At 41.0% G+C, this 25,701-nt stretch overlaps 1 protein-coding gene across 4 annotated transcripts in view; it reads left to right on the forward strand.

Moving 5' to 3' along the window:
• Window positions 1-5,901: 5,901 nt before the first annotated feature.
• The window catches only part of CNKSR2 (connector enhancer of kinase suppressor of Ras 2), a gene marked incomplete at both ends in the record, with an annotated part of 212,516 nt that continues 192,716 nt past the window's right edge, over window positions 5,902-25,701 (forward strand). For all 4 annotated transcript variants that reach the window (XM_080363336.1, XM_080363337.1, XM_080363338.1 and 1 more), the window contains one exon: window positions 5,902-5,965. In XM_080363336.1, coding sequence (XP_080219462.1) covers window positions 5,902-5,965 — 64 coding nt within the window. The remainder of the gene's footprint in view (window positions 5,966-25,701) is intronic.

A 25,701-nucleotide genomic window follows, 5' to 3' on the forward strand; every position in this document is an offset into this window, starting at 1 on the left:
TGATGTCAATAATTAGTAGCTGTTTCCTAATCTTTATCTAATAATTTTAGCACAGAAGTACACTTCCCTCGGGTTTCTCATTGTTTCAAGCAGGGCATTTGTTTTGTGGTAGCATAAATGCAGCCTTAGCCTAGCACAGTAGCTGAACAAACAAATAGCCTCCTCAAACTAGTGCCTAAAAAAAGAAAATAAGAAGGCCCACACAATACCACCTGTGTGTATTTATTTTCATGATGGAACAGAAAACTGTTCTTTTGAGATGACAACTCCCCCCACACCTCAAACAGAGTGGCTAATACTCCCAAAAAAGCCCTCTGCATCTGCAGGGACACATACACCACCCCTCTGCTGCTGGCTCGCACCTTCCCCATGGCAGCATCGCTCTTTCCCCACGGCAGCATCGCATTGCCATGAAGCTACACCGAGAACCTCAGCTGGGAGCAACCGTGGGATGCAGAAAAACAAGAGCCTGCCACATTACCAGGGATTCCTGTTCTTTTCAGTGACAAAATGAACCCGCCACTTGACTCCATATGGGAGGAAATGCAAAATGGATACAATTTGGTGCGATGAAGAGATATGATGAGAGGAAAAATAATTCTCCTCCCTGCGGGAAAGGCTGGGCAAAATTCTTTGGCAGACGTCAATGTAGGAGGACACGTCAGATGGTTGGTGTGGCTGCTCCTGTTCTTCAAAATCTATTAAGCCTTTGCACATTTCCGCAGACCTAGGGAACAGGGAGGTCTCAGCAGGCAATTACTTGAGTCCACTGTTCAAGAGAAGCAGTGGGACTCAAATTGTGTACAGAGTGGTTTCTTTTTTATTTTAAATGAAGAAACCTAATTAAATTTATAGGAATTTCCTGGGGAAATTCTCAGCCCATTCATTTTTTAAGAGCCTTTGTATTACAAAAGGTGTTTGAAGTCCTTGAATTTTTACCCTTTAGCCACCTCTAATCTAATTTCTAATCTCCTAATAGCCTTAATTGAGTTCTGAATAATTTAAATTATTAAATGTCTTCAGGGGATTATTATTTGTATTTCTGATTATACAAAACCAATATCAATTGCACCCCCCCATTTATGTCAAATTAAACCATCAGGGATATGAGGCCTATACTTTAAGGGCAAGATATTTGCCTTTGAAACACTATTTTAAAACAGATGTGCTGCCAGGCAGGTTGAAGGAGCTGAGTGATGAGAAACGAGGAAACAGCAAGGTCTCATCGTAGGCCCCAAATTAAGTGAGTGCCATTGTCTTTTTGGCCTCCTTGTGGTATGTGTAGAGGCTGCCCATGGACACAGAGCGAGTGACAGCTTGCTGCCAGCAGGGCGGTGGGTCACGTAGCCCAGCACGGTGCAGGCGGGAGAGCTGCCTGCTCCTCCCAGCCGGCACAGATCTCCTTCCCATCCCAGGGCCTTCACACCTCCCCACTGCTCCAGGGCCAGGGACAACTGCTCAGCACAATGTGTCCCTCTGAGCTGGCTTGGGTCTCCAACTCCATCTAAGCCCCTTTGCTCCTCTAAACTCTCCTGATCTGCCCTGCCTCTACCTTTCTCAGAGGCTTATTACCTCACTGCACCTCTGCTCGGCCATGGAGACTCCTCCTCCTTGTTTACATGCTCACAGGCCCCTGGCACCAAGGATATTCATTATTTCCCTCGCACCCTCTGTCATTTCCACCTCTCCTTGGAAGATGCCTGCCCTGGCAGGGACAGCAATCCTTGCATTGATGAGGCATTGGCTCGGACACCACCAAAGGCAAAAAGACTCTGGGGTACAGATGGTGGCCCTACCAGGCAAGGAATGAACTCAGTGTCTTCATTCAAGGAGAGTAGCAACTTGCATTACATGTCATCCCAAGCTGTGGAATAAAATACTCTCTAGTAACATGTATACAGCATCCTAAGTAGATAATTGCACCATGAGCTAATCCTGACAAAAGAGTTCAATTCCTATCAAATAAAGCCTCCCTTGTAAAAATCAGGGATTTATTTTTCACTAAAGTATAAACATGCTTTCTTAACTTGAAGAAAGTATTAACTTTTTTACTTATTTTTTTTTTAATCCAACTAGGTTTATTAGATCTCAGCTTTAGTTATTGTTAGCTTAGCTCCACTTGTTTCATTTTCCTTCCTCTCAAAGAATTTGCTTTAATATCCAGCACCAGAAACAACGTCTTTTGAGAGCTAAATTCCTTTCTTAACTTCAGGGCAAGATTTCAATTTCTCATTGCCGAGCGTTTTCTGTGTATTCTAGAGACTGCAACAGAAAGTTGATGAAGTTATTGGGGAATGCACAGGTATGCTTGTATCCATCACTGCTATGCACTGCAGAGTCTGGCTTCATATACATAAAACATGCCCACTCAATGTATCAGTGTTAGAACTTGGATCTAATTCTGCCACCATTACTCAGGCTGAGCAGTGCTCTACTTCAGGAGTTGTCCTATTAATTAAATAGGCACAAAAAGCACATAATTAGGCATACTTGAACTATTTACTTGTATTATTTATAATTGGTACTGCTGTAGCAGCTATGAGTGCAAGTAAAACTCTAGGGAGTTTTGTTTTTTTACAGTGTACTGTAACAGAAAGGACATGTTTTCTCCTGTGAGCTTGCTGATCCAGGAGATGCGTGTGCCCAAACCTGTTCTCTGAGGCTCTCCATCCATGTCCATGGATGTTCAGAGAATGGATATTTAAGCTGGTACATAGTTTACAGAGCTGGGTTCAGGCTTGTACTTCAGTTGTAAACTCATTCCTGTTAATTTTATTTTTGTTTCAATACTGAATTTTACTGTTTACTTGCTTTTACATTTACTACCTAATAAATTGAGGCTTACCTAACAAGGGCATGTATATTTAAGAAATCTATTTTTTTAAACACAGTATTTTTTAATGCACTTATATAGACCAGAGTAATTATAAAGATGAGTTAGGACATAATCCTGCAGTTCAGCATCTGTGCAAAAGCCTGTCCCATATGCTTCACATAAAAGGCCTGACTCATGCAGGTGTGACGGCAAGATGAGGGCCACTAAACTAAGAGATGAAAACAGAAAGACGTTGCTTAAGGTATTTTGGCTGAGACACTTTAGTTAAAGAAGGTTAGCATGAAAAGTCATTCAGCTCTCCTTCTGACTTCTTATCCTAGAAAGAGAGAACAATAATAAAATGAGGCAGCAATAAATTTAGAGCAAATTAAAAAGAATACTTTTATGTAGCACATGTCCTGACTATAGAGTCTATTGCTGTAATAGGTCATCAAGTTAAATACCATGGCTGGATAATTTTGTCATCACTCATAATGAGCCAAATCCTCCCCACGATAGCCAAGCCAACACTCTTCAGTGAGACTGAAACAAGAACATTTGCCTGAGTAAAATAGTGGGATTTACCCCAGTATTTATGAGGTGGCTATTCTCTATGAGAAGATCAACAAAGGTAATTAAATCCCATACTCAACACATCATCTGTTTACTGGAGTGGGGCATTATGCTCCCCCTTTTACTGTTCCATAATTTGCTAGAACCACTACAAAGGGGCTTTAAAACTAATAGATACTGACCACTGAGACAGCACTGGGTCACAGATGCTAGCTACAAATTACGCTGGCAAGCTATAGGCATCCTGGTGCATTCTGTAATTATGAACTATAGGACTTCATACATATGCACTGAGAACTTACTTCCCCTTTTCTCACCCAAGAAGAATTTTTCAGCACAATGAGAATTACACAATGGTGTTATAAATTATATGCCAGGTTTCTGCCTGATCTTGGGTATTTACTTCTAAACCTTTCAAACTACTGGTTTCTAATTAAAATTATGACACGCTCTTTCAACAACAATATCCCAGTATGCAGGGATCCTGCATACCTTTCAAACCTTTCATAAGGAAAATAGTCTTAATTTGCAAGTGAGGTTTATTGTTTCAGTGGCTTTAGGTAATGCATCCTCTTCAGAAGCAGTCTGTCTCATCAATGTGCTTGCAGGAATGTGACACAAGAGACCTGTCTAGAGCCAAATTCAAGGAAAGTTACAGTGTCAAAGCCTCAGTTTTCAGTAAAAAGAAGTTCCTCCTCACAGATAAGTCCAATCTTGGAACTGAGGGTCGAGCCTAACTAATGCTGCTAGGAAGACTCTTCCTGGGACTCTAGGGAGAGGCGTTACCCACCCTGAGAGTGTCTCACTGTCCCTCATCACTAGTGCTTCAATCCCAAGTACCAAAATGAGAGAGCTTCTGTTGCTGCCTATGCCATGCAAAGGGATGCCTTTGCTGCTGCCACTTCAGGGCTGAGGGAATCCTCTTTTTTCTCACATACAGATATTAAATGTCAGCGTCAGCAGCTGGTGTTCAGCAGCCAACACCATCAGAGAGAACATCTCGATGGCCGTCACTTCAGCCTTGGCAGGAGAAGCAGGGCAAATGCAAATGCAGGCAAAGCTGTGCACCGGCCAACACACTAGCAGGGAAACACCCTTTAGCGGTATTTATCCTTCCCCGAGAGCTCCAGGGGGGCCACCACCTCATCAGAGCAGAGGGTCCTAAGAAGGCTACCTGAAAAGCACCCATGGCTATCCCAGGAAAAACTGCTTTGCACTTGGGAGAGACTCCTACAAACAGACACAGTGGCAAAGGGTCTGTGGGAATTGACCCCTTGGGGAAGCCTTCAGGACGATGCAGCCGTGGGGAGGGGGGGCAGGGAGCAGACACAACAAGGAGAAGATGAACAGCTCCAGCAATGATCATCGGCTGTGGGGATGGTGGATTTTTGCACCTGTAGCCACACCTTGGTGATGCAACTCAGGACAGCATGGGCAGAGGAGCCCCCCTGCAGTCCCCTCTCCCCAGCTAATTTCCCACCGCGACTCTGCTGGTGCACCTCACTTCAGTTTGCCCCATCACTGCACCCTTGGGATGAGGTAGGCAGAATACTGAGGTACAGCTCCTGTCCCTCTTCTCTCCGAGCTCACAGCAGACCCGGCCAACGACCGCCAGCACACCTGCGCCGCCCGCCAGCACGGCTCCCCGCAGGCGTTCGGCAACACCGTCCATCACAGCCACTTAACAGCCGAGCTTTTCTCAAAAAAAAAAAAAAAAAAAATCAAAATAAAAACCTCCCCAAAAAAACACCAAACAACAAAAACCCCATAAACGTTTCCCGCCCATACAGCGATGCTTTTTTCAAGGAAAAAAATCCAAAACCAAACCGCAAACGCCAGCTCGGTGTTGCTGGCTGCGCTCCCCCGCAGGCACCCCCCGTTGCCCCGGCTCGGCGAGAGCAGGTGCTCGGCGCTGCCACCGCCCCAGGCCCGTCCCCCCGCCCCCGGCGGCGGCACCTTGCGAGTCATCCCGGTCCCCCGCCCCGCTCCCCCGCCCCGGGCGGCCGTCGGGTGTCGCTTCCCATTTCACTTGGAGATATTTTCGGGTGGCGGGAGCCGCCTCGTCATTTCCGCCAGGAGAAAAAGACACCGGCGCGGGAGCCGCGGCCGCGAAGAGCCGCGGGACTTGGCGAGCAGAGCCGGGCACAGCCGAGCCAGCCGCCCGCTCCGCCACCGCTCGGGAACTGACCCCTCGGCGGAGTGGGGAACCGCCACCGCTGCTGCTGCCCGTGGGTCCGCGGGGGCGGGAGGCGTCGGAGCGTGCCACCGCCTCCTCCCCCTTCCTCCTCCTCCTCCTCCCCCTCCTCGCCGAGCCGGCAACATGAACTGAAATCCCCTGGGAGGCACAGAGGCGGCGAGCGAGCGAGCGGAGCGCAGGGAAGCAAGGATTTAGAGGCTCTCTCCTCCCGCAGCCGCCGCTCGGGCTACGGGCAGCGCGGTCCCGCCACACCGTATAGCCTCAGCCCTCGCCCGGAGAGCGGTGGCCACCTGAGCCCCGCACCCCCGATACCCCCATGGCCCTCATCATGGAGCCCGTCAGTAAGTGGTCGCCGAGCCAAGTCGTCGACTGGATGAAAGGTGAGGAGCGGCGCTGGGACTGCGCGGTGCCCCTCTCCCATCACCCCCCCATCCCCACAGGTGCGGAGAGCTGCGCGGCTTCCCCCGCGCCGGGGTCCCGCCTCCAAGCACCGCCGGCTACCCCCACGTTTCGGCTAGGAGGTGGAAAGGAGGGGGGAGGCCGTCGGGGCCACGCTGCCGGGGCGAAGGAGTAGCGCGGGCGCTGGCGGTCCCGGACTACCCTGGGGCGAGGGGCTGCGCTTTCCCCTCCGCCCCCAGGTGCAGAGTGGGGGCGGCTGGCGACCCTTGGCGGCCCATAAAGCAAGGTGGAGGAGCAGGGCGGGAGGAATGCTGTGCCCGGGGTAGACCGGGATGCTGCCGGGCGGCGGCCGCGGTGTGGCGATGGGGCTTCTCCTCCTCCCCCAGCAGCGAGGGGAGGCGAGGAGCGTGGTCGGCTGCTCCCGACAGATGCGGTGTGAAGTGACTCGCGAAATAAAAGTTTAACCCAGCCTGGGGCGTTCGCCCGTGCCGGGGGCATGGCTGCAACCGCGCCCCGCGCGGGGGGCGGGGGGGGCTCCACGGGCGGCGGGGCCGGTGGGTCAGTCCGCGCCTTCGGGAGTGCTGGGGATGCCGTGACGCCCTCTCCCGCCCCCTCCGCCCACGCTGCCGTGAAACCGCCTCGCCGGGCGAAGTGCGCTCAGACTGGGCCGAGGGCACTCACGCGTGGGGGGTGGCGATCCCCGTCCGCAGGGGCGGCATTTAAAGATCGGAATTTACATTAGCCTAGAAGAGTCTGCTGGGCTGACGTGTGTTTGTAGATGCTGCCTTGCCCCTCCCGCTCCCTCACCTGTCCTCCCCCAAAATAAAGCCTAATGAGAATAAAATTTGGACTTTCTGGAAGTGCTTTTCTGGTATTCTGCATGTACCAACTTCAATATTCTAATTTTAAAAGGTGTGGGAGGTTTTTTTGTTTGTTTGCTTTTTCTGTTTTTTGTGTTTGTTTTTTTTGTTTGTTTGTTTTGTTTTTTTCTTTTTTTTTTTTAATTACCTTTAACTTAGGCTGCAGCTGCGTTTTGAATAAATCACCATCTAGTATTATATATCTTTTAATAAAGATAGAATGACCGGATGGGTACAACTTTTGAACAACTGTTACATTGTGGGAGTTCTTTATAACATGCTGCGTGCTACTAATGTGACAGTTTCATCATCCTTAAAATTTCAGGCATATAGCATATGTTTTCAGTTATTCAATCCTGGCATTTATAGCTGTCGAGTTACAATTATATTCAGTAACATAGATAGTTTTCCTTTTTTTTAGGCATTTTCAATCCATAGAATAATAATAATAAAAAAGAATAATGCGATCTTTCATCTGCTAAAAAATTTGTAAGTATTAATAACAAAAATTGAAGTAGCGACAGATGATCAGTATTAAAAGCAAACCCTTTTCAACCTCATAATGTTTTATTACAGCTATTTATCTTCCAACATTTTTACTTCTGAAAAAAAAAAATTGTGTAGGAGTTTTTTTTGAGATCAATGTCTGAGATGCCTCCCCCATATTTTGGCAATGCAGAAGAAATAATGATTTTGCAGATAGTGCATTTTTAAAACACTTCAAAAATGTAATACTTTAAGTACTTTTATTAAATGATAGTTGAATACGTTGCATACTTTGCTTTTGTACTGCATCAATATAAAATCAGTTATTTAAAAACAGTAAGCTAAATGATAAGATTAAAATTGTGAGGCTGAGTCTGTTGTTAGAAACCTGTGACTAACACACAGAACTGTATATCAGTTTATAAAATAATTCTGTGAAGTTTACCAAAAAAAAAGCATTTATTGCCATCATGCCTACTTTTTGGATTATGAAGCTTGCTTTTTAGCATTTAACCTGCTTATTTTGGTGGGAATGCTCGGTTGTTTCTCTGGAGAACTTTCATTTTTACTGAGCAAACCCATATATGTTGCTTCAAGCTTTTATTTTGAATTCTGAATTGCAGATTAGCCTTCATTTAGAGTGAGGTGCAAATAAATCAAGCACCTGCCTTTGATTAGCCTTGTCTGAGGAAAACCACCTCGATAGCCACTCTAGTTTTGGAAGTTGAGCCTGGAGATGAGCATGACCAGCAGCTGTGGGCAGGTCTGGTCCTGTCTGATAGATCACACCTTGCAGAGTTTGGAGAAAGGATAAGGACAAGTGGTCTTGGCTACAGCAACTTTGTTTTTCACACTTATAATTTGTAGCATTGCAAACATTGTTATTGAAATCAGTGTGAAAAAATGTTCTGCTGCTGCTTTAAAGACATTGTCTCCAACAAAATAATTTTCTGAAAGGCTTAAAAATAGCTTGTTTGTGTTTTAAGAGGTATCCAATACAGTTATATGAGGAAAACATGAATGTGTCTCTGACATGAGAACTTTGGGGTGAATGCATTAGTGGTCTTCGCATTAGCAGCAGTCAAGTCTGGCTTGCATAAATTACATTAAACTTCAAGATTTGAGAATATTTTGCTGATTTATTGAGACTATTTTACAGATTTTTAAATGTTGAACTCAGTTTTACCTCTTCCTTGAAGTAAGTGCCCTGCTATGTAATATACCTGCTCAGAGCAGCTCTGTAAAGAGCATTCTTCAAAATAGATTTCAATGTTCAAAGCAAAATCTTTCCTGAAAAAAAGAAAATCCTACTGTTTAACATTGTTTACAGTTATCTGAAAGTAAGGGGAAATGAAACACTTTAGATTTTATTGCTCTCAGTGTTTTTGTGATGGTCTTGCTGGTATGACCTGAAAGTTTGCAATAAAAGGCCCTGTCTGGAATTCTTTATTTAGGCAAAAGAGCTGTTACTTCAGTGGCATTTTGTTCAGGGCAGTGATAAAGCATCGAACCTAATATTAAAAGATGTGAGAAATGAAGACAGAAAAAGTATTCCTGCTCGGAAGTTAGACAAAAGTGCGAAGCTCTGGGATGGATGGCTGGATAGGAGCAGGCTCCAGACTGTGGGTATTCACGGAATACATACAGTCTCTCCAATATCTTCTCATTTTTTAATTCCCTGTTAAACATGGTTGGCCTATGTATCCTTTAATATCCTATATTGCTGCTGAGATATAGAGTTGTACCTGGAACTGGCTATGCCAGTAGGAGACTATCTACATTTTGACCTTTGAAAATGTGTATGATAAGAAGTTGTGGACCGAAGTACCAGCTAAAACTTTGCAAATGAAAATGACAAAACAAGTGGAGCCTGTGTCAGCACATGAGTTTTGGAATGGTTTAAAATAAACCCACAGACAGAAGATTAATTGTCATAGAGCTGGAAAAAAGAGCAGATGGATTAGCTCATCTCTCCCACAGGATAGCATATTATATGTGGAGGATAAAATGAATATTTAAATTGATTCAAACTGTGTATTATTTTGCTTTTCATATATTTAGGACTAATTTTAAAGGCCCTGCATGGATAAGTGAGCTGAAACTATGTCAATCACCTCCTCTGCCTCCCCTTTGGAGGACATGTGTGAATCCCACTGCTGCGTTGCAAGACGATGACACGTTGCATAGGCAAGTGCCATCAAATGTCATGGGTTTCACTGACTCGGGAAGAGAACATGTCAGATGTGGTTTAGATTTCTGAGGTGCTGAGGAAACTCAAAAATACGCAGTTACTTTCCAAACATCAGGATGTTTTTAACTGAGTCTTGTAATTTAACTTATTTTGTCTGAGGTTATTTATAATGGTCGTAGTTTGATAAGGACTTGCTGCTTTTAACAATATTCTAGTTTTAATTCATTACCAGTCTCTGGATGGCAGAATCTGTTCAAGATGCAATCCACCTGGAAAAATTTATATTACTTTATCTAACAAAGCTTAAATATTTATTTTTTGTTTGCTGAATGACAGCTCATAGAGCTTATACTAAGCTCATACAGCTTATACTGTTGTAATGGTAGTCATACTGAAGAAGCTGACATCAGGCATGGAGTTGCTCTAAAGGCTTCTAATGCTATGGAATAGGAGCTTTTTACTTTTATAAAGTCTACTTTACCAGCGTTTAGAAGCATGTAGATATTTAGGAGGACTGCGGGAAGAGAAGGAGAAACACTAATTTGCTAGCAAAAAAAAAACTAGAATGCAAAAGCCCCCCTATTTGGATGACTGAATATTACATGGATTTAAGAACTGAGTTTCTGTCTGCTCTTTACATACAGAAGTTCATGTCCATTTTCAGTAGCATGTGTGTTTGCATGGAATCATCATGGGCTGCTGACAACTATGTTCCACTTGGTGGGATGAGAATTACATATTATCCATCAAGAAAACGCAAGAATTTGCGGGAATGGTCTGAAATGAAAGACTCTAATGCTTAATGATTACTTTAAAAAAGATATTGCCATGGGGATTCTTTAACTCATGTTCCTGCATGTGCAGAGCCCTAGAACTTCTGTGGCAACACCCAGGTCCTGCTGCTGTTCCTGAACCATCAGGTAGCAACAGAGAAGATTGTGAAGGCACAAACCTTCTTGCAGCACTTGGATCAAGCGAATGGATTTGGGTCTTAAAAACTGTAAAGATGACTGTTGTATTCAGGGTCTCCATCAGACCTACCTGATTTTTTGTCTTGGCTTTTTCTGAAGAAGACTGTTATGGACAGAATTCAGGAGAGAGATTTTCCTGGAGTGTAGACTGGACTACGGTGCTAAAAAGGCCTGTGAGCATCTACTTTATGGTAGAGAGGAGATGCTCTTTCACATATGTATGTGCCTCATTTTAGGCTTTCAATTTTGTCCTTTTCGGTTTTTTCGGTGGTTTATTGAGTTAAAGGTACTTGGTTATGCTAATTCCCTTCGTATTGCTTTCGGTAGGGCCATTAACAAATGGACTATTAGAAACAATACGGAAAAGGCTGAGTTGTCTCACGGAAACAAAAGGTGGATACTTAAGAGTATGAAAAATACTTGGATTCTGAAACTTTAGTTCCTTATGAAGCTTGTGTAGATGACTGATGAGCTGCAGAGTAGTCATCAACTTGAAGAGTCATTGCTAAGTGCCATATGTGGAATAGATCAGGTGTTTTACAATTTGTCAGCATTAAGACTTCTCTTTTCTCCCAAGAAAAGCAAACTGAAATTTTGCAGTATCAGAAGGTACATGTACTACTCCATTAGCTTTGAAGCAATGCTGTTAAATGGAGTTAAGGCTTTTACTGTAATGCCTAGCAAGAAAAGCTGTAGAAAAATATTATATAGTTGGACCACAATTATGATGAACTCCTGAACTTTTAAATGTATAAATAGTTATTCTATTTGTAAGAAAGTAATTAGAATTTTAGTAAGACAAGTTGAGAGTCTGTTTGGAGAGGAGAGTGTGTACAAAGACTGATGGTCAAGGGTCAAACTGCGCTATTCCAAACCTTAGTTTTAAGGACTCGAGCTTTAAACCTGTTGTGCTAGCAGCACTGGAAGATCTCTCTCTTTAGCTTGTTTATTTTTCCTACGGATGTCTCACTTTTTGCTTGCCCTTCTGACATTAGGAGTTTTAGCAGTATCAGCGGCCACCACATCAGTCACAGTGATGTGTTTTGGAGCATCTTGGTTTGTGATTAGAAAACCTCTCCTGCCATTTTTTTATCAGCAGAAAATGAAACTGCAATTGCAACTGGGATGTGTCAAAGCCTAACAGCCCTGGTGTTGCCATAGCAAAGGCAACGTTACATAAGCAGCCACTCTGCAAATAATTCGTGCAGCCAAATTTCAAGCATAGCATGAGAATTCATTTCTAAATTAATGATCTTTTCAGGAGGGAGCTTTCCTAGATGAGATGATCTCACTTGCTAACGAAATTAATGTGTTAGTTGTGAAGATCTTTTTACACTGCCCATTTACACCTTTATTTTGTTTGAACATATTGTTCTGTTTCTGAAACATCTGTTAGTTTAAATATGGCCTCACAATATGTTTTCTCAAGTGGTTTTAAGCAACAGTTCAGCAAAGCTCTATATTCTGATCTTATTCAGATTTATTTGCACACTGCAGTATTAAACCAAGCAATTTACAAATGCCTTTTCTGGTTAATGGGTGTCAAGAATTTTGCAAGGCAGTGATATAAACCAGATCACTTTTCAGATGAGAGTTTTGAAGTATATACAAATGTATTTTTTGAATCTTTGCAAGTAGTTGTCTATTAGTGGTCTGACAATAGTAAAACTGGCAGTTTTATCTTGTAAAACCCAAATTGGCAAATGGTCTAGCCTTTCTGTCTTATCCTCAGAAGTGTAGATAACCATTTTATCTCAGTAGAGTTACTGTAGCATTTGATTGTACTGTGTTTCTCAGAGTCAAGTATTAATATTTGTTACTGACTTCCAGAGAAATAGGGAAAAGCTGTTTCCTGAGAAAATTCTTCATGCAAGTCTTGCTATCAAAGATATGCAGCCAGGAGAAAGAAAAAGCTTGTTCCTCAGGCTCCCTTGCTATGTAGATGTGTTTTCTTTTTTGTTGTTTTCTTTTTTTTCCCCATGAAGTTACAGTTTCCTTATCAAATCCTAACATAGCTAAATAAATGATCACCTGTAGCAAGCATTTGCCTTTAGCAAGATAACTTAACTTTAGATTTCCAGATCCAAATAAAACAAAACTGCTACTATCACACTGCTTCAATAATTTACTTAATGAAACCTTTAAACCTTCAGTTGAGAAGCTGAATACTTATCAAAATAAATGCTGTAGGATAAGGGTTCCCAAATACCTTACTCAAAAAAGAGTGCAATTGTGGAAGGGCTGTGTTGTGAAACTGAAATCTTATATTCTCTTCACTCATCTCTTCTAGCTTTTCAAATGCATCCATTTTTTCTAAAATGGTGAAGTAAGGAGGTGGAGATGGGTTGTATTTTGCAAGAAGAAAAAGAATGAGGGCCCTGTATTGAGCCCATGTTATAGTCAAAATATAGAGGAAAGCAACTGCCATGTGAACCTATTTGCAGCACAGTGCAGGGAATTTACTTTCTTCTTGTGGGACAGCTGGACTTAGCAGGACATTTGCTCTTGAATTTAAAATAGCTGACTGTCCAAGAGCAATCATCTGCTGCTCTTGATAATGCTCCTTTCCTGCAATTGAAGGGTGAAGGGCTGGAAGACACAGGCCCATTTCTCTGGTGCATCCAAGATCTGGAATGCTACCTGAGCATCTGTTCATACATACATTTTGCCCTCGCCGTATATGAGGGTTAGCAGATGTCTGGTAGATGAAACAAATTTTTCCCTTGAGGTTTTCAGTGTAGGCATTTCTCTTACTCAAAGGTAATTTAGTGCTGTGTGTATCAAGACATCTGAAAGCACTGGAGGCTTGAAAACCTAGCCCTTTTTCTTCTTCTTATCTGCCAAATAATGTTATCCTTGAGAAAATAGCTGTGAGTGTGATCTTGCAGGGTTCTCAGCATTTCCAGTTTATCCTTTAAGTAGAAATTTGGGGCACTTGGTACCTCAGATGAGGTGCCTAGAACAGTAATTTCCAAGTGTTTGGCCTTACATGATTAACATCTGCTACAGTACCATATGGTGGGGATTTTCAAGTAAACTGTTAATTAATATATGAGTGTGCCAGAGTAAGCTGTAATTAAACTATATTCAGCTGAAGTGTTTTATTTTAATACAGTGGGATGCAAAGTGCTGTACTTTTGTAATATACCTTTTCTTTTGTGTGAAAAAGAGGGTAAAAATCTGATAAGAATTAGTTGAGCCTTTATGTTAAAGGTTCAAGTAGCTTTTTTTTTTTTTTAATAAATAGTTTAAGACTCACATCAGCATCAAACATCCATTGATTTAGGCAGCACAGGTTCTTGGTAATGCTGAATTTTGCCTTGTGAACGCTGTGGAGACTCCTCTGCTAGGATTTTGCTGATGTCTACTGTGGATGGTCAGTGGATGTCCAGCTGAGCTGCGCAAGCTGATAAGCCATTTATAACTTCATATATTGCTGATAGGGCCATGTTTGCGCTGCTTGATTTAGTACCACCAGTGGAACAAAATCTTCATGTGCAAGCTGGCCAAAGTGGTCTGGAGGAATGTTGAGGTGGGAGCTAAGGGTGTGCATGAGCCATGGTAATGCTGGGACCTGCTCCTTGGCACTCTTATATTTGTCAGAGTGGACATACCCATGGATACTGCTGAGCAGCTGGCTGGGTCACCTCTAAATGGCACTTGCCTCGCACAGAGGATGATTGTTGGCTATGTAGAAGTTTATAATATTACTGGTTTTTTTAAAGTGTATAATTTATTTTTAGTTTAGCCAGATCTGCCAGTCACCAATAGCTACAGCTATAAATGACCTATTTTAAAATAGAATTTTCCTCTCTGGCTTTCCTTCCTTCTCTCTCTCTCTCTCCCTTCTCTCCTGATAATATTTACATCAATAAGAAGGTGAAGAAAACCTTCCTCTGCATAATGAGGCGAGGTAAATATAGGTGGGACATTCTGGTGTTGTCTGAGTAGTTCACTAGATGACATTCTTCCTTCTGAGTCAACAGTGAAGCCCTTCATGGGAGTGACAAGAGCCCTTGGTGTTTTTTGAAAGGTGTCAACCTGAACTTGTGACCGGGTGTGGTTGCTGAAGGCTCGCTGGCATTCTTCATAATAATTGGAGAGTTAGCTCTAGCTCCCCGATTAAATTCCAGATTAATAATTAAAATCTTTGTAATTGAATTCCCCTCATTGATATCTATGACTGTCATGCCTTCCTTTAACTGGTTTGTAGTTTTACTGGTTGCCTTCACATGGTGAATATTTTAATTTGCAAGGTGCAGTGCCAGTTTTGTCCTTATTTTGTTTCAGATTTTTAAGAAATAGTGGTGGAGGGACCTTTTGTATGCAAAAGAAAAGTTGCTCTCTGAAATAATAACATGTTGTGTACAGTCAACTACTGTGAGTCGACACTTGTCCTGCTTTCTGTACACCTTTTAAACACCAAGCAAACAACAACTTTCTTCTTTATTATTCCAGTTGAAGTGTGACTGAAATGTGGGGTGGCATATCCAAAAACTACCTTCTTGAGTGTTCAGTGTTGGTTGACTTCTGGCTGGCTCGTTTATTGTTGCTTTATTGCCATGGAGAGAACCGTGTGCCCTTCATCTCCATTTCTCTTAAGAGGTCAAGCATGGCTCTTTTTGGCAGACTTTATTTTATTAGAGCTAATATGAAAAAAATAATCTGTTAGTGTGGTTTTATTTTTATAGTCTGCTTTTACTTATTTCCAAAACTTTCTGTAAGTGCATGGTGATGAAGTAGTCATTATTGCTTTTCATAGAGGTGTTTATTGCCCTTTTCAAATACTGCAATCTTCAAACATTTTCAAATAAAACTAAATATACATTAGTTTTACCTGAAGTGTGGATGCTTATTGTTTCTAAATGTTTTGTTGTATTTTTTTAGTATAGTCTTGAGTGTTATGCCCCACAAGTCCTCTTGAAGATACCTGTGATTGGTAATTTTGCTGTTGGGTACGGGACTTCAAAATCAAATGTAGTATTCATTACTTTAGCTGTTATTTCATTATATATTTTAAACCATATGGATCTTATCTGTTTAATGCAGTCTGTTTTCAAAAACCTATTTCTGGAGCCCTGGTAACTGATTCTAAGAGCACAGTGTAGTGTGAATAATTTGTCATGCTCTACGTATGGATTTGAGAGAAAGAGGTTCAGCCTGGAAGCGTAGTCATTGTACATAAGGAATTTCTATGTATGTGTCAATCTGAACATTTGAAAGAAGGAGGACAGTTTATAATTACAAAAATAAGAAAGTTTGTTATATGGCAGGACTGGACTCCCTGAGAGCAAATAAACTAATTTTTTAAAGATACTGGATACTTCATAGCCTTCAAAGGATTGTTTTAAATGTCTGCTTTAGCAAATTGCATTACTGGCATAGCATTTAAATGATTGAATGGGTTATGATGAAGCTACCACTAGCAACTACAGAAAGTAAAATGGTACATATGCAATCATGAAACTTCTGTATTCCTAAGATTAGCATGTTTCCTTTTCGTCTGCTTTTAAATGAAGGATTTGGTGTTCCTACTAGCTACCTTGCCTTGAATAAGGCAGCTGAAGAGTCATGGCAAAGCTAATGGAGGAGTGCTAGCCATTTCTCTGATGGAAATGTCAGCATTTGCCAGCGTACAAACCCAAGGTCTTGGGAAAAAACAGAACACTTTTCTATGCCAATATATCCCATGGTACTATGTAGTATTCACTAGATGAATAAAAGATGAATTTTCTTGCAGAAGGCTAAAGGTAATTTCTTCTTTTCAGTTTTCAGTTACTAGAAGCTTACTAAGGTAGTTTACAAGGAGCTCACTGGTTCTGTCTTGGTCAATAAAACCCTTTTCTGTTACTTATTTGGCCATCATCTAGTTTCTGTCTTCCATCCGAACTGTTGTCCCTCAGCTCGCTGCAAGCCACACTGAACTATTCAATTATGAACTGGAGGTAACTAACACTAATGAGTTATGAAGGAGTAAACCTGAACAGACTGGACAATTAGTGACTGCTTCTGGTGGTGTTATCAGATCATAGGGTTTTGCACGTCTTCCTGAGACAATGCTTTCCAAAGTGGGTTATAATGGGGTGCTGTAGGTGGCTGTCTGGGCATCCGAATACCAGGGACTGTGAAACAGGGGGCTTGAATTTGCAGGATACCCTGTTCTGCATGTTTTTCACCTCTGCAGATCTGCCCAAACTCCTGTTTAGGGGAATGAGTGCTGTCTGTGTAATAGAATAACTCAAAAGGTAACTTTGATATGTGATGCCTTCCTTCAAAAAAAACCCCAAAATTAAGCAAAAATTTGTTTTGTAGCTGAAAAGAAGGTAAAGCTGAATAAAAACTTTGCTGTCTTATTTTAGAATATGTTTGTTCTTCAGTTGATAATATATTGTTGGCTGTGGTGAGAATTGTGACATTTTTAGGTCCAAAGGAAAAACGAACATGCTCATAACTTTTCAGTTACATATGTATGAAATTGATTCAACTAACAGGCAGAATTAAATAACATCTAGAAATTATAATGTTGTCTTGTCATTTCATTAGGTTTCCTCAGTTTGTATATGTTCAGTAATGTGGTCCACCCTTTACAAGGTAATTGACTTGTATTTATCCTAAGAATTAAAACTTAAAATTTTAATCCTATACTGTCTCCTTTAGTGCTTTCAAATACTGTAAGGAGTTTCCTGCAGAAAACTGTTTTGGTAAATCTTAATAAATCAAAATTCACCTCAAGAAATAATTAAAATGAGACCTTTGAAGGAAAAGATTGATGTATGTTGGGATTTAGTTTCAACCAATGATAAAATTGTTTCTAAAATAGCAGATCTATCTAATTTACTTTTCTTTTGATAGGATCTTTGAAAGTGTTATGGCAGTTCACAAAGCTGTAGCTTGAAGTTTTTGAGTTCGAAGCATCTCAGTAATGTCAAATGTTTCGACTGTACTCCCTAGGAAAAAATGGCTTCCAGATTATAGTAATTTAAAAATGAGCAAATAGATAGCAATAGCTCTTTAGTGACATGATCAGGTATTTAAATCTCAAGAGGTCATTTGTTTTTGTTTACTGCTTAGTATTTTAGGATTTTTGTGCCACTGTGAAACAGCACTAAATACTAAATTTTAAATGGTTTAATGGTAAACATCAGCCATCAGTGTTGAGAAAAATAGATCCATGTAGCTCCTCTAGAAGAATGCACCCTTCTTGCATGTAATCAAGCACCATAAGAACAATTGACCTGAATGAACTTTGGATCAGTTCTTAAATGTGCTCCCTTTAAAGTTATTATCATTTGACAGATGGGGCATAAACTAGCTAGGAGTTCAGAAAGGTCAAGTAAGGCCAGCTATAAAGAGATGTTTGCCTGTGGTTTTTGTGTGTGTGTGTTTCATTTTTGTTTTTCTGGGGTTTTTTTTCCTCCCTTTTTTTCCCCCCCTTCCCTTAATGACTTTTTGCTGTAGCATATGTGACTTTAAGTTTGCTCCGTGCATTCTAATCCAATTGCAGTGTTTAGTCAAATGAATGTTTTTGGTTTGTTTTGAATTTTAGCCCCTTCTTTTTTTTAGCATTAAACGTGCCTATTTAATTAGGATATGTTATTAAAGATTAGATTCTTACAGTAGGATGTGTGCCAGCTCTTGAAATGAAGTCATGCTTGTCAGGAGACAGTAAATAATAAGCTTAGTAAGGTTTAAAAGATGTGTCTTGCAAAACATTAGCCCCTGTAATGAGTGCAAAGTGGCAACAGCATATATATATATCAATTGTTTTTCTGCAGTGGATCTGTTCGAATAGAAGTTTTCTTAATTTGAATTAAATTTTCTTTTGCAAGTTTAATGAAACAAGCAAGAAGGGATGTTTGTCTTTTGAGAAACCACAGTTTCCCATCCCAGAACAATGACTTGTTTTGAACTGAAGGGGAACAATCTGACATTCATACAATATCTTGTAATCTCTGTTCCCAAAACCACGTTAAAAATAAGAAACTGCTGTCCAGTGAAAATCCCCATTTAGCTACAAGAGCGAATCTTGGATTCCCAGCTTTGCTTTCAGAAAGATCTATATTTTGTTCTTCATTTTATCCAGAATCTTTTCTTACTCCTGGGAACAAAGACTTGGAGCATAAGGTCTTCTGTACGCTTAAATACCATGAGCATCCTGGCTCGTGTTTGTGTGTGTGCGCGTGTGGCTGGTGTGCCCAGGGTGGCATTGGCAAGAACAAGACTTGGAGACAAGGATGCGTCTGTCTCCATCCTAATTTGATCAGACAAAACTGTCTGCAACCATGCCCTGAAAGATTAAGAGCAGCTTTTGATGACTGTGGTCTTAAATTCAGGCATCTAATTTCTGTCTCTAAGTGCATGAGTCTCTCTGTGGGCCTGGGCAGAATAACTCCTCTGCTAATAATCTTTGCAGTGGGTTTTCCATTGATGTTTCTGATGCGTCCCCTGGCCCCTGTGGCACAAGGAGCAGCTGATTTAGCCCTTCTTCAGGGTGTACCTCTATCCTGAAGCAAAGGGGGAAGTGAGAACAGTATGTTGCGATACAAATGTATGATGTGGAAAGCAGACTAATTTAAGTGGAGAGCAGAAAAAAAGGCATGCTATGCATATACACATATTCTCAGCTGCTTTTTTTTATGTTATCTTTTTTCATTTTTTTAAGTGATATTCATAACATTTTTGAAATTGTATGTATGAAATAAGTGCTTGACTCAGGCCCCATGTGCTATGGGATATAACCCTGGGAAAGAGAAATTGCCTTTGCAAATGAGCAAATATTTCACATAGACTAATAAAAGGAAAACAAAACCAAAGAAGTAATGAAGAAAATTCTGCTTCTTCACAGTTTTTTGCTAAAACACTAAACTTCTGTACTTAGTAGTGGAAGACCTAAGGAATGCTACATTTAATTTTGTAAGAACCTATTATCCCACATGTATGAAAAATATTACAGAAAATGGTTCTTTATACTGCTGATTTTTATTTTCCCATGTGTTGCTGGACTCTCCATATTGCTCACATTACTGGGGAGTTACCAGTATTTCAGCAGCAGGTGAAGAGGCTGCTCATCACCAGTTCTATCCCAAGTCCTCTGGCTCCTCCTCACTACAGAGGAGGAACAAGGTTTAAATGCCTTGTCTCATCTTTACTGTAAGTGCACTGAAGCATTTCTAGCAGACTGGCTGCTCTTTTTTAATGAAAGAAATTTGTCTTGTAACAGCTTTGTATGCCCAGCTAATTAAAACCACTCCATTATATTACTCTCCATATATCCTGTTTGGTAGGCAGAAGTTGTTTGCTCTTTGACAGATTCATTTCTTGCTGATGTTGGTTTTGTAGGACATTGCTGTTTGGGGCTTGTATAACCTAGAAATAAAAAGACATTAAGGCATTTTATATATTCGAAAATACAAAGATTTGTTAATCATTAACACAGAAAACATTTTCAGTCTTGTCATAAGGTACAGTTTGTTGTGTGTGTGTAAATGCCTCAGCTTTATGACAAGGCTAAGTTGAGGGGCATTTGGTTTGATGCATGAAACTCGGGAATGTGTTTTCAACAAAGAAACCATTACAAGACACTGTATGCCTTTGCCAGCAACCTTTTTAGAAGCTGTTAGGCATGAAAAATGCCCTTAGTGAAGAGGCAGGTTTGTCTGTACTTTTGTAGGCGCTCAGTGTTGGTTGATGCCCTTCAGTTTAATGGAAGCCTTGTGTGTTTTTCCAGTAGCCTCCTCATTGCAGTGCTTTGATTTCTTCCACGCACATCTGACTGTGCACAGGTGGGACTTGAAGCCTGCCATGCCCTGTCACTCCTGATTTGAGACCTGGAGGTCTGAGGACCTTCACTCAGCTGGGAAGCTAAATTGACTGTTGAGATGGATTCACCTTCTAAGCAAAACATGCACACCCTGTGTTTCTTCCTATCTTTTTCCCATGCCAAAAGCTGTGAGGTGGGCTGAGGATTAACAACCCCATTAACTTTTGTCCCAGCTGCCAAGCAGTCCCTTGACAAATTCTTTGGTGGTCATGTTTGTGTTGATTCTGTAGCAAATTGAAAAGGGAAAAATTTGTTATTAGAGGCTTAACATTTCACAAATGAGGTTTCTGTTCAATATATTGTTGATGAACCTGTTGACCAAAAAAAGTCGGGTTCTTTTTGCAAATACAAGAGTTTCAAAAATGAAGACCAACCAACCCCACCTCCCCAAAAGGAAGGGATGGAGGGGGACTTGAGCAGGCATCTTTTGTCCCTAAGTAGAGAGGCATGCACCAAGGACATTGTTGCCTGAATGGCACAACAGAAAAGGTCAATTATTGCGTAGGTTATTTGGAGGGAGAGATCTGATAACCAAATGATAATTGTGCACACTTCAGTAGAAGCCATCACTATTTGCCATCTGGTTCACCATTATTCTGACTGAATGCAGGAGAGGAGAGCGTGTTAGTAACTTGTAACCCAGTATTTGGGGAAGGGCTTGGTGACAGAAACCGACCAGATGGGTGCCTCTTGTCTTAGACTCTGTAAATGCAGGCCCTGTATAACCTAGTTTGTTTTACATGAAAAGAGAGGGACAATGTATGAATAGAAGGAGAAAGAAGAGTACTGCAAGCTTTTTGTTTCATATAGGTTATCCGATTAAATTATTTTGAGTAATAGGAAACCCTTTGGTGTAAAATTCCTGCCTGCTATGAACTGTAGGGCTGCTTTGATCTTGCTCAATGCTTGTCACTGTTACAATAAGTGAGACAGTACAAAACAAACTTTGTGTGTGTGCTGATGAAAAACAAACAAATACACCATCAAAATCTATTTCAGAAGCTCCTTGAAGCTGTATGAGAAATATTAGAGCTTTGACAAAGTATTGATATGTGGTATTGCTGTGGATATTGGCTGGATCTGCATCCCATTTGTTATGAGGGCAGGAGGGGCTTCAGTACACATTGCTCAGTAAGTTGCCAATTATGACTGAGATCATAACAGGACTTCAAAGATTTTTTTAAAGTGCTCTACAGATAAGAATAAGAAATCATCTGATCAGTCTGTATAGTATGCTTGTGTGTTAGAACAAGTTCAAAATATCAGTTTGGGTTCTGAATGAAAATTCTTATTAATGATGTCACAGTAAATGTTTATATTGTTGTAAGCTCTGGCTTTTATTTGTGCCAGTATTTGTTATGGCTTTCAAAGGAATCTTTTTGAGGGTATTTATGGACTTTCTCAAGGAAAATTTGAAATGACATCATCTTACAGTTTGAGACTAAGCCTTTTCTCGTGTTGAGTTTGCATAAAAGAATTGGTGATATTAAAATGTCAAGACTAATAGGAAAAGAAGCCAACCCATTTAATAAAAAAAAATATAGAAAAATGAAGCAATTAATGGAAGGTGTCTTGAATGAACTATACACCATTTTTGTATTGTTAATTCATAGTGGTAACATATGAAAGATGCATTTACCATGCCCGAAGGCAGATCACAGGGAAGAGCAGGTGGAGATGCTTTCATAGTCTTGGTAGAGGGGTGAAAAGAGAGTCTTCCCTGGCTCTTGCCTTGGTCCACATTTGTACACTTATTGGTGTGGGCGCTGAGCTCCTGATGTGCCAGCACGGTCAGCCTGTGTGCAGGGGGTCACTGCCAGCTGGTGCAGAGCTGCTGGCTGACTGGGAGAGGGGCATCTCTTGTCATAGCCCCGTGCTGGCGGGAGAGACATCCCTTACCAGTGTCCTGTGCTGGCAGGGGGGACATCTCTTACCATAGCCCCATACCTCCCTACAGCATTCATGGATTATTAATGTGCTCACTGTGAGTGAAATTACCTGGCATGTGAGAAAGGCCTGCATCCAAAGAATGTGCCCAGTAAACTCTTGTGGTTAATAAAGAAGCTTCTTTCACGTTGGTTAATCTGTAGGAGGCAAGGGGGTTTAATATTGAATTTTTAATTAGAGTTAGGTTTCTGAAATTGGTGGCTGCCCTTGTACTAAAGTGTGTAGAGTGTGAAGAAGAGGGAAATCAGAAAGCCTCCTTAGACAGTAGGCGTGAGCTGAGACACCTGGGAAGTCCTCTAAGAAAGTCCTATAAAGAATAACTCTGTTTAACCAGCGCTTAAGCTACCAGGTCTGCAACGTTCCGATTCTGACTCAAGCAAAACAAAAAAGTGAAGTTTATTCATCACTCTACAGTGTGGTGAGAACCTTTGTAACAATTGATATTTTTGTCATGTTTTGAACACTAATTAGCACTTCAGATTAGCTATTAAAGGACATGAAACGTTTAATCACCATGTCTTTTCTTGTTAGCAGTAGTCACTAGTGCAATGCTCTTTTTAAAAAAAGATGTAGTTAAGTGAAAAACTTTTAACAATTTTATTTGGGATGCAGCAGTTTCGAAAGTTGAGATTACTGGCCTAAACAAACTACATAACTAGATTTTCTTTTCCCTGAAGTAGTGTTTTTAAACTCCTGAAATATTAAAATACTAATCAAATAATTCTGAATGTCTTGCAGAAGCCTAGAAGATCCTCTTTTACTGCCCCTAAATGTGTGGGCATTTTTAGTATTTGATGCGAAGGTGAATGCTTCTGCTCATGACTGAAACTAATGATTTCTCATCTTCTAAAGGTGTGCTATTTAATGAAATATTATAAGCATGTTGCAACATTGATTCTGTAACAGTGACACATTCATTGAACTGTTTTTTTCTTATCTAGTACTAGCTAGCTCTTTAAAAAGCTGTTTGGAATAGACTTCTGACTAACTTTAAAAAGGAGCTCTGTCAATTATAAATTAAAGGAAAATTTATAAGCCTCAGAAATCTTGAAAATGCTGAAGCACAGCCTTTTATTATATTTTCAGCTTGATATTCAAAAGGTTCTGAATAACAGTGAAATAAACCAGCTAATTCTTCAGGGGTCCATAATTTAGGACCTTTTTCTTAAATTAAGATCTGTTCATCTGCTCAAAATCAGCATTAAATCAAAATAATTTTTGTGTAGCTGTTTGTATTCTAAAAATACAGAATGTGTGAAAGATTAAAAGCTATCATTCATTTTTAATAATATATTCTGGGGAACTCTGAAGGGAATGCCATGGAAAATATCAGTGAAAGTTTGCTAATCATCCTCTGTCCTTCCTTTTGCTCTTCTAAATGGCCAAGACCAGCCTCAAGCCAAGTCTTCACAATGAATTTGTACTGTGTGGATTTCTGCCAGCTTTGTTAATCGTGAATGTGGAGGTGGCTCTGTACATGCGGTGATGCCCTGGCAGTGGGTGGGGAGGCAGCACATGGCACCCACCCTGTGGGGAGGGGGAGGCAGCCTGAAATGTTGAGCAGAAGTGAGAAGATGTGGGCTGTGGCTTTTTGCAGCTTCTCCCCCAGCTTTGTGGGGAGTGGGTGTTTGGCTGGCTGACTGCCTGCATGGGAAAGCTCTGAGCAGAGGTGAGACAGGTTTTGGGTAGAGATAAGGCGTGGTCACACCGAAGTCTTCCCCAGCTGTAATGGACATGGTGGGGGACCCAAAGTACCTCTGCTGCAAGGCAGAGGTGGGGGAGGAATAGCAGTGAGTTTGTGTGTGGGAATTAGGGATGAGAGAAAGGTGACTGTTGTGGCTATTGTTCCTGCTTGTGCTGATGAGTTGGGACTGGGCTGAGACACACTTTCTTCATTCCTCATGCACTGCTGGAGAAAGACAGTGGAGAGCAGGTGATGACTGCTGCAGTCAAAGGAAAAACTGAGGTGCAGGAAAAGAGATTTTTTTTGCTTGTTTGTTTGTTTCCTGTGAATGCCGAATGGTAAAGTTTTCTTTCAGATATAACTGTGAAAATCAGGTGCAAGAAAACAATACCGTGTTAGGTTTTTCCTGCATGCCAGTGGGGTAAATTTTCCTATTGTCATTTAGAGGTTACTGAGTGATGAGGGTTGGGTTTGCAGAAGAAAATCTTCTCCTTCTTTCTGGAGCTTAGCTTCTTTCCTACAGCAAGGGAAAAAAAAAAAACAACAAACCACCTCTCTGAAGGCCTGGTTGAAGTGTAACCTTATAGAATTGTAGAATGGCTTGGGTTGGACAGGATCTTAAAGATGACCTAGTTCCAACCATCCCTGCTGTGGATGTGGACACTTCCAACTAGACCAGGTTGCTCAAAGCCTTGAACACTTCCAGGGACAGGTCATCCACAACTTCTCTGGGCATCCTGTTCTGGTGCCTTGTCATGCTCATGGTGAAGAATGTCTCCCTTATATCTAATCTCAATGAACCTCGTTTCAGTTTAAAGCAATTAATCCTTGCCCTGTCACTACACTCCCTTGTAAACAGTCCCTCTCAAGCTTTCTTGTACGTCCCCTTTAGGTACTGGGAGGCTGCTATAATTCTGCAGAATTGCTTAGTGGTAAGCAGTGGGAAAGGTGAAATTGAAGAGTAAGATGCAAATTTAAAAAAGTCAGTTATTACTAGAACTAAATACATTTTTATGGGCTTGACAATACAGAAAATATTTATTTAAAAAAGGGAAGAAGGATTCTACATACTTTACAGCTGGTAGAATCCTAAAAATATGTTTATCCTTGGCAAAGTATCTTAAGGTCTCAGAAACCATAAGATGTTACAAGCACCTCCCAAAGAGTCATCCAGGACCCTGCTTCTTGAGATTTCAGTTCAGTGTTTGAGCTGGAGATCTTCTTCATGTGGGCAGTGTGTTAGGTTTGAGATTCTACACAGAGATTAACAGCTTCAAATTTAATTAACAGCTATTGCATGTTCAAAACACTGATTTATTGTCTTGTGGTTTGTTTTTTTTTCCTAATACATAACATGAAAAAATCTTGAAGACCAAATTCAGAACAAATGGGAATCAAGTTATTTTAACAGTATTAAAGCATTTCTGGATAAAAACCAAAAAGGAAGAAGTCAGTTTGCCTTATGGTTCTATAAAACTGTATTAAAATTCATTTTGGAACATATTACATATATTAACACTGGCTAATAATGTGTGTTTAATGGGAAAGCTTTTTTTTAATATCTCCAAATGCTGATGCTTTTGATATTTTCATAATAGTCTAAGGTAATGACATTAATTTCTGAGACACTGTAAAGGGCATACTTAGGTCTGATGTTTATACCTTCCATAATTTTAATTAAATTATTTAGTCTCCGCCTGCTAACAGCTGAAAAGACATGAGTAACTCTGCAACTTTCTGCAAGGACTAAAGTTTCAT

Source organism: Nesoenas mayeri (genome assembly GCF_963082525.1).
Source record: "Nesoenas mayeri genome assembly, chromosome: 1".
NCBI classification, from domain to species: Eukaryota; Metazoa; Chordata; class Aves; order Columbiformes; family Columbidae; genus Nesoenas; species Nesoenas mayeri.